The sequence below is a fragment of the Heterodontus francisci genome, chromosome 11 (genome assembly GCF_036365525.1).
Source record: "Heterodontus francisci isolate sHetFra1 chromosome 11, sHetFra1.hap1, whole genome shotgun sequence".
Classification (NCBI taxonomy): domain Eukaryota; kingdom Metazoa; phylum Chordata; class Chondrichthyes; order Heterodontiformes; family Heterodontidae; genus Heterodontus; species Heterodontus francisci.
The window spans coordinates 92872891-92887875 of NC_090381.1; the positions used below are offsets into that span (position 1 = coordinate 92872891).

General features: G+C 45.0%; 1 protein-coding gene across 7 annotated transcripts in view; it reads left to right on the plus strand.

Annotated features, from left to right (window-relative positions):
- LOC137375383 (collagen alpha-5(IV) chain-like) overlaps nucleotides 1-14985 on the plus strand; it is a 228792-nt gene that overhangs the window by 137542 nt on the left and 76265 nt on the right. For all 7 annotated transcript variants that reach the window (XM_068042500.1, XM_068042501.1, XM_068042505.1 and 4 more), the window contains exons 24-28: nucleotides 950-1020; nucleotides 2186-2374; nucleotides 10803-10968; nucleotides 11349-11441; nucleotides 14037-14141. In XM_068042500.1, the coding sequence (XP_067898601.1) occupies nucleotides 950-1020; nucleotides 2186-2374; nucleotides 10803-10968; nucleotides 11349-11441; nucleotides 14037-14141 (624 nt within the window). The remainder of the gene's footprint in view (nucleotides 1-949; nucleotides 1021-2185; nucleotides 2375-10802; nucleotides 10969-11348; nucleotides 11442-14036; nucleotides 14142-14985) is intronic.

Genomic DNA, 14985 nt, shown 5'->3' on the forward strand with positions numbered 1-14985 from the left:
TGGAGTGAGGGGAGGACTTGTTGAACAGATCGTGGCTGGAAAACACATTTGCATATTAACAGACGGTGTTTGGAAGGACAAAGCAGTCATTCCCTGACATTCAACCCACAATGGACTTTTGATCACCAAACATTGAAGGTGGGGGAGCTCGCATTCCAGGTTAACTGCTAAGGTGGCCGAATACACAAACGGACATGGTCAAATCAGCTAGTCACAGGACTAACATACTGGGCAACTTGAGTTCTTTGAATTTGTACAAAGAGTTTTGGCAGAAAGCTGTTTGCTCCTGGACTGAGAAGATCTCTCTCCTGTCTGCTCCCATCTCTTTTTCACAAACCTCTGTATCCACTGAAGACACATGAACCCCAAGGAAGAAAAGTTTCCTACAGTGAACGAGGTTTAAGAAGAATACTGGACCCCAGCGAAAAGCAAGGTCTACCGACAATTAAGGACTCTACAGTGAGCTCGAAGAACCGTAACAACAACTCTTCAAATAATACCTCAAACGTTTCCACTTTATTTTTCTTCCGTTCTTTTCTGTCTCTATTTGCATGTGTGTATCACATATGCATGCTAGCGTGGGGCGTGGTGTGTATCCGTAGGCGTTAACCAAATTAGAGTTTAAGTTTATGTTTAATAAATTTCTACTTTTCTTCTTTAAACCTAAGAAAGCCTGTTTGTGCTGGTTTCTTTGCCTTATAATTGGAAAGCGGTGAACAAGGATTCACCAAGGGGGAGCTAAAAATGCAGTGTGTTTAAAATTAAACCCTGTTATGGTAAGACCAGGTAAAGACTGAAAGGGAACCCTAGACCTCTTTCTCACCTGGTTGTAACACTCCTCATTAGTATTTACTGTTTTCCAAATTTCTAAGAATAGCAAGATTTGAAAATTTGAATAACTTTTGTGGTCTGCCTTTGGTATATACGACTTGTTTTGTTTCCATTATAGGCAGACCAGCATTACCAGGCACGAAGGGAAATCCCGGTCTTCGTGGTGAATGTGGAAGAACAGGTTTCCCGGTAAGATTCTTTTCATTTATCCTTTACTCTCCTTTTGCAGGGATCTCACATTAAGTACACCCCTGCCTCAGAAGCCAGGCTGAAGTGTTGCTCCCAGCTCTCTGCTCATACCATTGTGTAGCCAGCAGATTGGAGGTGCATTAAAGGGCGCTACAGATAACTGTTCATTTATTCTTTCCCCCTATTCTCTCCCATTGCTATCAGTGTGGTCTCAGTCAGGAAAATGATTTGCTCTGGAAGTCACAATTATCAGTGACTAAAGTACATATGAGACAAAAAGCAGAACTTGTAGTACCCAGTGGAAAGCTAAACCATCTAAGTGTCTAGTGTTAATTTTAAAGTAAAAGCTGCAAAATTACTAAGATCAAATTTTGCAAATTCTTGATTTCTTTGGCATTGCTTTGTTGAAACTGCTAATTAGAATATTTTTGTCGCCAACTTCATGTTAATCTCTGCACCCCCAGCCCACCAGTGGGTTCTTCAGCTGATAATGTTGCGACTAGGATCTCAGGTTTGTTCTTTTTGCTGTGTCAGCCCTGGCTCTGTTGGTAGCACACTTGTCTCTGAGTAAGAAGGTTGTGGGTTCAAAGCCTACACCAGGACGTGAGCCCTAAAATCAAGGCTGACAATCTAGTGCAATACTGAGGGAGTGCTGTACTGTCTTTAAAATGAGATGTTAAACCAAGGTCCTATCTGTACTTATAGGATGACAAAGATCCCATGGCATTATTTGAAGAAGAGCAGTACAGTTATCCCTGGTGTCCTGACCAATCTTTATCTGTCAATCAACATCACAAAAACATTATTACATTGCTGTTTGTAGGAGCTGTGCGCAAATTGACTGCTGCGTTTCCTACATTACAAAAGCGACTACACTTCAAAAGTACTTTGGGATGTCCGGTAGTAAAATGCGCTTATAGATGCAAGTCTTTCTTCCTTTCTCATGAACTCTTCAACTCAGTACACTATCCAATCATAAAATTCAGATTAAAGAGTAAAGCTACAAAATTCTAGCAATGAAAACCAAAGGGAAGGCTTACGCTTTATTTTCCTAACAGCGAGTTTCCAGAATTTTTAAAAATAGTGTCATTATTTCATTGTTTGAAATTCCCTACTTTTTCTAGTTTTACATTGCTGATTCTATTTTCTGATCATCAACTTTTAGGGTCCTCGAGGCTATCCTGGTGTTGAAGGACCACCAGGACTGACAGGTGATCCAGGGATCGGGGGTAACCAAGGTGAAAAAGGAAACAAAGGTGATCTGGGTTTCCAAGGGAATACAGGAAAGATAGGAACTGATGGAATACCTGGACAACCAGGCCCTCAAGGACCCCGAGGAATTAAGGGTGACCCCGTCAGTACTTTTATCCTGTTATTTGTTCTTAATGTGTTAGCTTTGACTCAACATTAGCATTCTCTAAATATCCTCCACTCTTACCTCCAACAACAAGTGCAAGGAGCTCATGAACTTCTTTGTCATTAAGATTGAGACCACCAATCAACTGCCGCTGCTGATTCCCTCCCTTCCACTAACCGACCAGGCCAAACTTCCTCTAAGATTCCCTCCTGCCCTAGCCCTGAACTCGCATAACTCTCTAGTTTCTCTCCTATCTCCCCTCATGTCCTCTCCAAGCTCATCTTGTCCATGGGAACCACCTCCTGCTCCCTCGACCCTATTCCCAATTAACTGCTGACCACTCACCTTCCCTTTCTGGTCCCCATGTTAGACAATATTGTTATTGGTTCTCCCTTCTCGGGTAATGTCCCACTCCGCCCTTACAAAGTACTAGTCCATCACTTGCCTCCCTTTCCTCTCCATAGTTTTTGAATGTGCAGTTGCCTCCCAAATCCATGCCCATCTTTCGCAGAACTCCATGTTTGAATTGCTCCTGCCAGGTTTCCGCCCAGCCACAGTACCAAAACAGAGCTTAACAAGGTCGTGTGACATAACAAAGGTAAACTTTCCCTTCTTGACCTGTCTGCAGCCTTTGACACAGTTGACCACACCATCCTCCTCCAACGCCTCTCCATCATCTTCCAGCTGGGTGGGACTGCTCTCACCTGGTTCCATGTTTGTCCCGTTGCAAGCAGAGAATCACCTGCAATGGCTTCTGTTTCTGCTCCCGCACAATTACCTCTGTTGTCCCCAAGGATCTATCTTTGAGCCCCTTCTATTTCTCATCTACATGCAGTTCCTCAGCAACATCATCCATAAACACAGCATCAGTTTCCACATGTACGCAGACGACACCCAGCTCTACCTCATCATCCCCTCTCTCGACCCCTTCACCATCTCTAAATTATCAGATTGCTTATCGGACATCCTGTACTGGATGAGCAGATATTTCTTCCAGCTTAATATTGGTAAGACACAAGCAATTATGTTTGATCCCCACTTTTCGGTCCCCCCACAAACTCCGCTCCCTAGCCAGCAGCTCCATCCCTCTCCCTGCCAACTGTCTGAGGCTGAACCCAGACTGTTCGCAACCTCGGTGTCATATTTGGTCCCAAGCTGAGCTTCCAACCACATATCCATGCCATCACAAAGGCTGCCTATTTCCAACTCGGTAACATCATCTGATTCCACCTCCAGCTGAGCTCATCTGTTGCTGAAACCCCCATCCATGCCTTGGTTACCTCCAGACTTGTCTATTCTAATGCACTCCTGGCCAGCCTCCCATCTTCTACCCTCCATAAACTTGAGGTCCATTTTGAATAGCAAAAGCTGGAGCAGCAGTGAGAAAGTCATGATAAATGCTGCTCTGCAATTATTTATCACAGTCCCTCATTCTGGCCCAGCAGTGATAATCAAAATCAGCCCCCAATAATCTGCCCAGCAACAATAGGCCAGTAAAATTATTAAAGCTCTGAATATCTACTCCATTTTTATTACTGAAGATTCAATGAATTATTTCTTTTACTCACTTTCATTGCATACGAGTAAAAAAAGTAGCAAAGGGTCTGGAAAAGTTTACTGGAAACGATGAGGGCAAGCGGTTGCCATTTTAACTTCCATAGCCGGGTTAAAAATGTTTTACAGCTCACCCGATTTTCTGAAGAAAGACATCTGAGAATAAATGCCAGGTAAGATTATGTGTTCAAGTCTCTGGAGTGCATTTGAACACGCATTCTTCTGACTCAGAAGTGAGAGTGATATTGAGGCAAGACTGATACCTAATGTGGTGCAGAATGTATGGCTGAACAGGTGGGGAAATCCAATGTGCTGCATGTCCCTAACTACACAGAACACTACAGAGACTAGCTGACTGGACTGTCCAACAATGGAAATGTTTTCTTTGTTCTCAGGATGTGGGCAAGGCTGGCAAGACCACTTTCATTACCATCTCTAGTTGAGTTAAGAGGTATGTGGTGGGCCACCCTCTTGAGTACATTAGAGTGACTTGATTGGCCACTTCAGAGAGCATTAAGTATCTACCACTAGTTTGGGTCTGGAATCATTGGTAGGCCAGACCAGGTAGGGGTGGCAGGATACCTTTCCTAAAAGACATTTGTGAACCTGCTGGGTATTTACACCACTGTTACAACCTTTGTGGTCATTTATTTTCCGGTGCCAGGCCACAAATTGTCTCGGGAGACAATGGGTAAGCACCTGGAGGTGGTCAGTGGTTTGTGAAGCAGCACCTGGAGTGGCTATGAAGGCCAATTCTAGAGTGACAGACTCTTCCACAGGCGCTGCAGATAAAATTGGTTGTCGGGGCTGTTACACAGTTGGCTCTCCCCTTGCGCTTCTGTTTTTTTTCCTGCCAACTGCTAAGTCTCTTCGACTCGCCACACTTTAGCCCCGCCTTTATGGCTGTCTGCCAGCTCTGGCGATCACTGGCAACTGACTCCCACGACATGTGATCAATCTCACAGGACTTCATGTCGCATTTGCAGACATCTTTAAAGCGGAGACATGGACGGCCGGTGGGTCTGATACCAGTGACGAGCTCGCTGTACAATGTGTCCTTGGGGATCCTGCCATCTTCCATGCGGTTCACATGGCCAAGCTATCTCCAGCACCGCTGGCTCAGTAGGGTGTATATGCTGGGGATATTGGCCGCTTCGAGGAATTCTGTGCTGGAGATACGGTCCTGCCACCTGATGCCAAGGATTCTCCAGAGGCAGCGAAGATGGAATGAATTGAGACGTCGCTCTTGGCTGACATACATTGTCCAGGCCTCGCTGCCGTAGAGCAAGGTACTGAGGACACAGGCTTGATACACTCAGACTTTTGTTTTCCGTGTTAGTGTGCCATTTTCCCACACCCTCTTCGCCAGTCTGGACATAGCAGCGGATGCCTTTCCCATGCGCTTGTTGATTTCTGCATCGAGAGACAGGTTACTGGTGATTGTTGAGCCTAGGTAGGTGAACTCTTGAACCACTTCCAGAGCGTGGTCGCCGATCTTGATGGATGGAGCATTTCTGATGTCCTGTCCCATGATGTTCATTTTCTTGAGGCTGATGGTCAGGCCAAATTTGTTGCAGGCAGCCGCAATCCTGTTGATGAGTCTCTGCAGACACTCTTCAGTGTGGGATGTTAATGCAGCATCGTCAGCAAAGAGAAGTTCCCTGATGAGGATTTTCTGTACTTTGGACTTCGCTCTTAGAGGGGCAAGGTTGAACAACCTGCCATCTGATCCTGTGTGGAGGAAAATTCCTTCTTCTGAAGACTTGAACGCATGTGAGAGCAGCAGGGAGTAGAAGATCCCAAACAGTGTAGGTGCGAGAATACAGCCCTGTTTCACGCCACTCAGGATAGGAAAGGGGTCTGATGAGGCACCACTATGCTACGTAAGAAAACACCAAAGGCTCAAGTGAAATTTCAAAACATTAACATTTCCCAAATGAGCAAAGAAGAAATAGGCAAAAATGAAGGAATAAAAAACTTAGTACGATTGTATAAGACTGTGGGCAAGTAACAGAGAAAGCCAGTACTCAACCTCCTTTTTGATGGTGGCTGAAGTGGAGGTAGTGCTGCACGAGATGGTGGTGATCCCCTTTGCCACTTCACATAGCCATCTCCGTAGGTTAACAATGCAGTATGCCTGGAAGGAGGTGAAGCCAGGCTTTAAGCCACAGCTGTCACTAACTGTGTCAGCCCTATGACGCATATTAGCAGAAGGTGGAGAGTGACGTAGTTGATTCTGAGACTCGGGTCCTGAATCTTAGTAAAGGAAACTACGAAGGTATGAGGCGCGAGTTGGCTATGACGGATTGGGAAATGTTACTTAAAGGGATAACGGTGGATAGGCAATGGCAAACATTTAAAGAGTGCATGGATAAACTGCAACAATTGTTTGTCCCTGTCTGGCGCAAAAGTAAAATGGGAAAGGTAGCCAAACCATGGCTTACAAGGGAAATTAGAGATAGTATTAGATCCAAGAGGCATGTAAATTTGCCAGAAAAAACACCAGACCTGAGGTTTGGGAGCAGTTTAGAATTCAGTAAAGGAGGACCAAGGGATTGATTAAGAAGGGGAAAATAGAGTACGAGAGCAAGCTTGCAGGGAACATAAAAACAGACTGTAAAAGTTTGTATAGGTATGTGAAGAGAGAAAGATTGGTGAAGACAAATGTAGGTCCCGTGCAGTCAGAAACAGGGGAATTTATTATGGGGAACAAAGAAATGGTTGACCAACTGAATGCATACTTTGGTTCTATCTTCACAAATGAAGACATAAATATCATACCAGAAATGTCGGGAAACACAGGGCTTAGTGAGAGAGAGGAACTGAAAGAAATCAGTATTAGTAGAGAAATGGTGTTGGGGAAATTGATGGGATTGAAGGCCGATAAATCCCCAGGGCCTGATGGTCTGCGTCCCAGAGTACTTAAGGAAGTGGCCCTAGAAATAGTGGATGCATTGGTGGTCATCCAAGATTCTATAAACTCTGGAACAGTTCCTACAGATTGGAGGGTAGCTAATGTAACCCCACTATTTAAAAAGGACGGTAGAGAGAAAGCAGGGAATTATAGACCAGTCAGCTTGACATCAGTAGTGGGGAAAATCCTAGAGTACATTATCAAATATTTTATAGCAGAGCACTTCGAGAACAGTGGTAGAATCGGGCAGAGTCAGCATGGATTTACGAAAGGGAAATCATGCTTGACAAATCTACTAGAATTCTTCGAGGACGTAACTAGTAGAGTTGATGAGGGGGAGCCAGTGGATGTGGTTTGCCTGGACCTTCAGAAGGCTTTTGACAAAGTCCCACATAAGAGATTAGCGTGTAAAATTAAAGCGCATGGGATTGGGGGTAATGTATTACGATGGATAGAAAATTGGTTGGCAGACAGGAAACAAAGAGTAGGAATAAAAGGGTCTTTTTCCGAATGACAGGCTTTGACTGGTGGGGTACTGCAGGGATCGATGCTTGGACCTCAGCTATTCACAATATATATTAATGATTTAGATGAGGGAACTAAATGTAATATCTCCAAAGTTGCAGCTGACACAAAACTGGGTGGGAGGGTGAGTTGTGAGGAGGATGCTGAGAGGCTTCAAGGTGATTTGGACAAGTTGAGTGAGTGGGCTAATGCATGGCAGATGCAGTATAATGTGGACAAATGTGAGATTATCCACTTTGGTAGCAAAAACAGGAAGGCAGATTATTATCTGAACGGCTATAAACTGAGAAAGGGGAATATGCAGTGAGACCTGGATGTTCTCGTACACCAGTCGCTCAAGGTAAGCATGCAGGTGCAACAGGCGGTAAAAAAGGCAAATGGCATGTTGGCCTTCATAGTGAGAGATTCGAGTACAGGAGCAGGGATGTCTTGCTGCAATTATACAGGGCCTTAGTGAGGCCACACCTGGAATATTGTGTGCAGTTTTGATCTCCTTATCTGAGGAAGGATGTTCTTGCTCTAGAGGGAGTGCAGCGAAGGTTTACCAGACTGATTCCTGGGATGGCGGGACTGACGTATGAGGAGAGATTGAGTCGGTTAGGATTATATTCGCTGGAGTTCAGAAGAGTGAGGGAGATCTTATAGAAACCTATAAGATTCTAACAGGATTTAACAGGGGAGATGCAGGAAGGATGTTCCCGATGGTGGGGGAGTCCAGAACCAGGGTGTCATAGTCTAAGGATACGGGATAAACGTTTCAGGATTGAGATGAGGAGAAATTTCTTCACCCAGAGAGTGGTGAGCCAGTGGAATTCGCTACCACAGAAAGCAGTCGAGGCCAAAACATTGTAAGTTTTCAAGAAGGAGATAGTTATAGCTCTTGGGTCTAAAGGGATCAAAGGGTATGGGGCGAAAGCAGGAACAGGTTACTGAGTTGGATGATCAGCCATGATCATAATAAATGGCGGATCAGGCTCGAAGGGCCGAATGGCCTACTCCTGCTCCTATTTTCTATGTTACTGTGTGTCCTTGTGGCAAATGGCCAGGGTCTGCATTTGGCTCTCTGCTGACCCCAACCATTTGAAGGCAGTTCCACATGTTCATTGTAAGTAGGTGCAATTGTGTTTTTGCAATGATTGGTATCTTCTTGGCAAGTGTCGTCAATCCATCTCTGCTGGCTGTCATCTTTCATGCACTACCACTAAAAGCATAACATACTGTAATTGAGGGATTTCGGAAAAAGCAGCGAGCATTACAGTTTAGTGACGCATTCATATTAAGTACCTGTGCCATCAGGTCTGTAGTCACAGCCTTCTTCAGCAATAAGAGCAGTGGTCATCTGCCAAAGCAAAGATATAGATCTGTGTGGGTGGGCACAGAGCATCTTTTCTGCAGACTGACCTATCTGGGTTCCCTCTGTTAGTTCCCCTCCTGTTCACCCAAAAATGTGAAATTGAGGATCTGGTTGGTGGGAGTAATGGTGCTGATGGAGGACAAAATTCATCCACATCACAACTGGCACAAATTTTCAGCACTGTTCTTTGGCCTCCTTGTCTTGAGAGACAATAGGTAAGCGCCTGGAGGTGGTCAGTGATTTGTGAAGCAGTGCCTGGAGTGGCTATAAAGGCCAATTCTATAGTGACAGACTCTTCCACAGGTGCTGCAGATAAAATTGGTTGTCGGGGCTGTTACACAGTTGGCTCTCCCCTTGCGCTTCTGTTTTTTTTCCTGCCAACTGCTAAGTCTCTTCGACTCGCCACACTTTAGCCCCACCTTTATGGCTGTCTGCCAGCTCTGGCGATCACTGGCAACTGCCTCCCACAACTTGTGATCAATGTCACAGGACTTCATGTCGCGTTTGCAGACATCTTTAAAGCGGAGACATGGACAGCCGATGGGTCTGATACCAGTGACGAGCTCGCTGTACAATGTGTCCTTGAGGATCCTGCCATCTTCCATGCGGCTCACATGGCCAAGCCATCTCAAGTGCCGTTGGCTTAGTAGGGTGTATATGCTGGAGATGTTGGCCGCCTCAAGGACTTCTGCGTTGGAGATACGGTCCTGCCACCTGATGCCAAGGATTCTCCAGAGGCAGCGAAGATGGTATGCATTGAGACGTCGCACTTGGCTGACATACGTTGTCCAGGCCTCACTGCCGTAGAGCAAGGTACTGAGGACACAGGCTTGATACACTCAGACTTTTGTGTTCCATGCACTTTCCCATGCACTTGTTGATTTCTGCATCAAGAGACAGGTTACTGGTGATAGTTGAGCCTAGGTAGGTGAACCCTTGAACCACTTCCAGAGCGTGGTCGCCGATATTGATGGATGGAGCATTTCTGACGTCCTGTCCCATGATGTTCGTTTTCTTGAGGCTGGTGGTTAGGCCAAATTCGTTGCAGGCAGCCGCAATCCTGTTGATAAGTCTCTGCAGACACTCTTCAGTGTGGGATGTTAATGCAGCATTGTCAGCAAAGAGGAGTTCCTTGATGAGGACTTTCCGTACTTTGGTCTTTACTCTTAGACGGGCATGGTTGAACAACCTGCCATCTGATCTTGTGTGGAGGAAAATTCCTTCTTCTGAGGACTTGAACGCATGTGGAAGATCCCAAACAGTGTAGGTGCGAGAACACAGCCCTGTTTCACACCACTCAGGATAGGAAAGGGGAAAGGGTAAGCAGAACAAAAAGATAAAATAGATCCAGGTATGATTTATAAACACAAACATTTCTATTACTATGACCTTTAAATTAATTTTCATATAACTACGAATTCCTTAGCGATCCTGGATGATTACCCAAGATGAACATGGAGTGTCCTACATGCTCAAATGCCAGGAAATTGCATGCCAGACTACCCTGCCTACATTTGAATGTTTAAATGAAGATCTTGTCCCTGGACCCCCAAAAATTGTACACATTCAGCATAAGACATCTTCAGCAGCACCTCCTAAGCCTACAATCTCCACCACTAAGAAAAGCAAGGGCAGCAGGCACATAGTAACAGCACCACCTGCAAGTTCCCTTCCAAATCACACATCATCTTGACTTGGAAATATATCTCCCTTCATCGTCACTTGGTCAACATCCTGGGACTTCCTCCCTAACAGCAGGTTGTTATTCATATTCACTAGACAGACTGCAGTGGTTCAGGAAGAAGGCACACCAGCACCTTCTCAACAGCAGGGCAATAAATAGGGTTGGGCAATAAATGCTGGCTTTTCCAGCAAAGCCCAAATCCCAAGAATGAATAATAAACTTTAAAAGATGAAAATCAGACCAATTTGACACCTAAATAAAGGAACATCTATAAATGTTCATATATCATTGCAAAGTGGTTTTTAAACCTAAATTCGCAATACTTCTTCATTCCTTACATTATTTAAATGTGAGCTGTATTGAGTGCTGATTTTACAAAAACTTTTATTTACAGACATTTTCACCAAAAGGTAACATAGGTCCAAGAGGTCCTGCTGGAAACTCTGGTGTCCCAGGACCCATGGGCCCCCCCGGACCACCTGGGTTTGGACCTCCAGGTGCACAAGGACCCAAAGGAAATCATGGAGTACCTGGATTGCCAGGGGTCGATGGTGTCCCAGGTTCGTATGACAGTTTGGAATTGTAGCGAGGTTTGAAAATTTTCACTTGCTAAAAATTATCACAGCATTACTGATCTACTGAGTATATTCAGTGGTGGGTATTACAGGTAAGATCATAGACCTGATTAATTTTTTTTTGTTTCAGTTCATCTTATTTAACACAAAATATAACCTTACAAATCATTTGTGTGACAGCGCTAACAATTTAAAGTAGCTAAGTAACAAATTAAAATTGAAAGAACACATTTTCTGACCTTCCTCTGGTCTTTCTCTGGCTATTGCGATGATACGAAATGGAGTTCTGGATTTGGCACAAGATGTTCGTTTACAGCTCCGTCCACAGTATTGTTTAACTCTCTTACTGGTGGTCTCTGCTCTAGGTGCAAAAGGAGATAGGAATGATGGCGTCCCAATCCCAGGACCAGCAGGGCAACGTGGTGAAATGGGAGATTGCGGACGGCCAGGCTTCCAAGGTAAGTACAGATCCTTTTGCTTGGACAAAATCCGTAATAAGCGAATATTACATTAAGAAACCCAAGCTAGTTACCATAAAAATTATTGTACAGAGGAAGTCATTCAGCCCATTGCTATTTACTGTTTGCCACACTGGAGTCATTATTCACCTTATTTTTGAAAACAACTCTATGGCCTCAGTCTTTTTAAGATTCTCTGCTGTTATCTATGGATAGTGGCCTAGGATATCTGGTCCTGTCCTGCTGGTTTCCCAAGGCCACATGGAACCAAAAATGTGCACAGGAATGCATCCTCTCCCTGCCCCAGATTTTTTTGAGGGCAATCCTGACTGTGCGAAATGCGCCTTTCCATATTTGGGTGCATTGGAAGTAAATCAAAGGATAATGAGGAAAACATAGCCTCCAACCTGTTAATCATTTGCACTCTTCCAATGCTAGACACATCCAATGTTGTGAAAGTCAGAGAGGATCTCAGGCCAAATACAAAATAGGGGCTGGGCAAGTGCTTTCAGAGCACTGCCATGCACAGGCAGTTTCGAAAATAAAAGAATTTTGTACAAACAGTACCCTGGCTGCCTCTTTCTCTCGTGCACGGGTGAGTCTGAGAGCGCACACTTGTCAGAAGTAGATGAACCAAAACTGAGCACAGGAAAATTTGTTCTTTCATTGTTTCCCCCTCCTCTCCCTTCTCTTTTGTTAACTCTTGATAATAGTTTGACACAGAGGGCAGGATTTTCACCCCCGATAGGGGTGAGTACAGAGGTGGGTGGGCACAGTCAGTGTACAAGTTTGCCTGCATCATCCCGCACCAGGCCAATTTCCCAGAGGCGGGAGAGGGGTCAACAGGGCTACCCAACCCCGTGGCGGGTAGCCAATTAAGGGCAAATTAAAGGCCAATTAAGGCCTATTATCAGAGGCCCCCCCCCCCTCGTGGTGTCGGGGACTAGGCCAGTTGCCTGGAGGCAGCTTCTGGGCGGCAGACCCCCATGGGCCACGGCTTTGAGGCCCTCCCTGCCTGCCTGGCCATAGCTGCTTTTGTAATGGCATCCCGATTGCTGTTTCCATTTTAAATGTAAAACTTATAGAAGTTGGAGAGAGGGCGCCTCAAGGTGAAGGTGTCCTCTCTTTCTCTTACCTGAAAAGGCAGGCTGCTGCTTCTTCAGTGCTAGGGTCCTGCTATTGGCCCTCCAGCTTCGTGGACCCACCCACCATCCTTAATTGGATGGCGAGCCCCCCCTTTGGTCACTAATTGGCCAATTCGAGGAAAATCACTGCCAGGTGACTGTTTCCCACATGGTGTCGGGTTGTGACCCCCATTTGACCCTGATGTTGGGGTCCCGACCCAAAATCCTGCCCTTACTCACAAAAGCATAGCTGAGATTAGAAAATCATTGCATAAAATGCAGACATTATAATTCCACCTGTAGCATCAGCATATTCTGGAACTGCACTGTTCACTCCAATGATTTACATTTGGATTACTGAGTACTAAACTTAGAACTACTGAGTGTATAAAAACTTTTATTTGTCATTGCACTCTCCATTCTCAGATAGATGGTTGTGGGTTCAATGACAATCCAAGACTTGAGCACCTATTCTAGACTACAATTCTGTGCAGTAGTAAGAGAGTGCTATGTCATCAGAGGTGAGGGCACTTCTCTAATACTTTCTTTGACCAACTTATTAATGGAAAACATTATGCTTTCACTTGAGGGAAATGGTGGCATAGAGTTAATGTTGCTGGACTAGTAATCCAGAGATCCAGCCTAATGCTCTGGGGCATGAGTTCAAATCCCACCGTGGCAGCTGGTGGAATTTAAATTCAATTAATAAATTTTTTAAAAATCTGGAATTGAAAGCTAGTCTCGGTAATGGTGCCATGTTGCAAAAACTCACTTGGTTCACTAATGTCTTTTAGGGAATGAAATCTGCGATCCTTACCTGGTCTGGCCTACATGTGACTCCAGCCCCACAGCCATGTGGTTGACTCTTAACTGCCCTCTGAAATGGCCTAGCAAGCCACTCAGTTCAAGGGCAATTAGGGATGGGCAACAAATGCTGGCCTGTCAATGACACCCACATCCCATGAAAAAATAAATAAATATTTATGTAACACTCGAATGAAGCTTCTCATCCAGATCTGATCAGTCAGTGTCGCATTTTAAGTCCAAAACAGCCCCCCTCAAATAATTGACAATAAGGCCAACACTCAGCTCTTAAGGCAAGCTTTTCTTAAGCAATAACGAGACAATCTGCACAAAAGCACAAGGAATAGGGACTTGCCCCACCTCATGCATCCTTTTCACCTGTATGCAAATCAAATAAAAATAAGTCTGGCAGAGGAAGTAAGTATAAAACTTCAGATAATTGTGAATCTAATGGGTCTACACTGCATGCTGGGGAAAACTGATTAGTAAGATTGTCCATCTCAATAGCTTTGAGCAGTGCTGAGATATATATTGAAGGCTTTTGCTACTCGGTAGTGCTGTAGTGTTTATACTGAAGTGTGTATTGGAGGCTTTTAATATTCAGCAGCACTGAAGCGTCTCAGTGCTGAGATCGATTGAAATGAAAAACTTTATGTTGTCTTTGCAGGTAATCCTGGACCTCCAGGCAGGCATGGTTCACAAGGTGCCTCAGGAGAAAAGGGACAGATAGGTCCATCAGACAAAGGGCCACCAGGTCCTCCAGGTCTTAAAGGTACAAAACAGTTCTTCAAGTGGTTTCTTGTATTTTTCTCAACTTACCTTTGTGTAACCTAAACTTAGGGTTACACCAGTAGAAGAGGTTAAAGAGGGTTCAGTAAAAGGACTTGTTGGAATTTGGGTAATATAACAATCTGTTGTCCATTGCAATATCCAACTTCAAATTTTGGAATACTATAAACTAGAATCTAAAAGCATTTATCCTCAGCTGCTTTCCAATTGAAATCCCGAGCAATCCTGGAGACAGGACCCCATTTTCACTGAAAAGCACTGCTGATGGGCTGCACGCTCAGCAGGAGGACCAAGTGCCTGCATGGTCAGCACGAGTTACAGCTAGACTGCACTTCTTAAAGGCAGCCTGCCCCTCTGAAAAGGGAGGTGCATTCAGACTGCAGCATCTCATGGAACTGTTTGTGGGAAGGAAGAATACTGCCAATAGAGTGACAGGCCAGAGTGAGGACTGCCAGGTTCTCATAAGGCACTGGAGGCCTTAGTCCAGGAGGTGGAAAGGAGGGGAAATGATCTTTCCACAGGAAGCCCTCCAGGCATTCCCTGTGCAGGGAAAGGGAGCAGCTGGACAACGAGGTCAATTCCTGGAGTCTGACCCCAAAAACCTGTACCAGAAAAAGTTCAACGTCCTCACACAGGTGGTCAAGGTCAGTGAATGCATCTTCCAATGACATCTCCTACCTAGCACACCACCAACCTCTCATGCTGCTCAATGCATCACACTCCTATCACTCACCCATCAGCAATCAGGACTCATACCTAACATTCAGATGCTCCACCTCATCCACTTACCGCCGCTGCCAGCCTCACACCCACATCTCGCAGCTTCC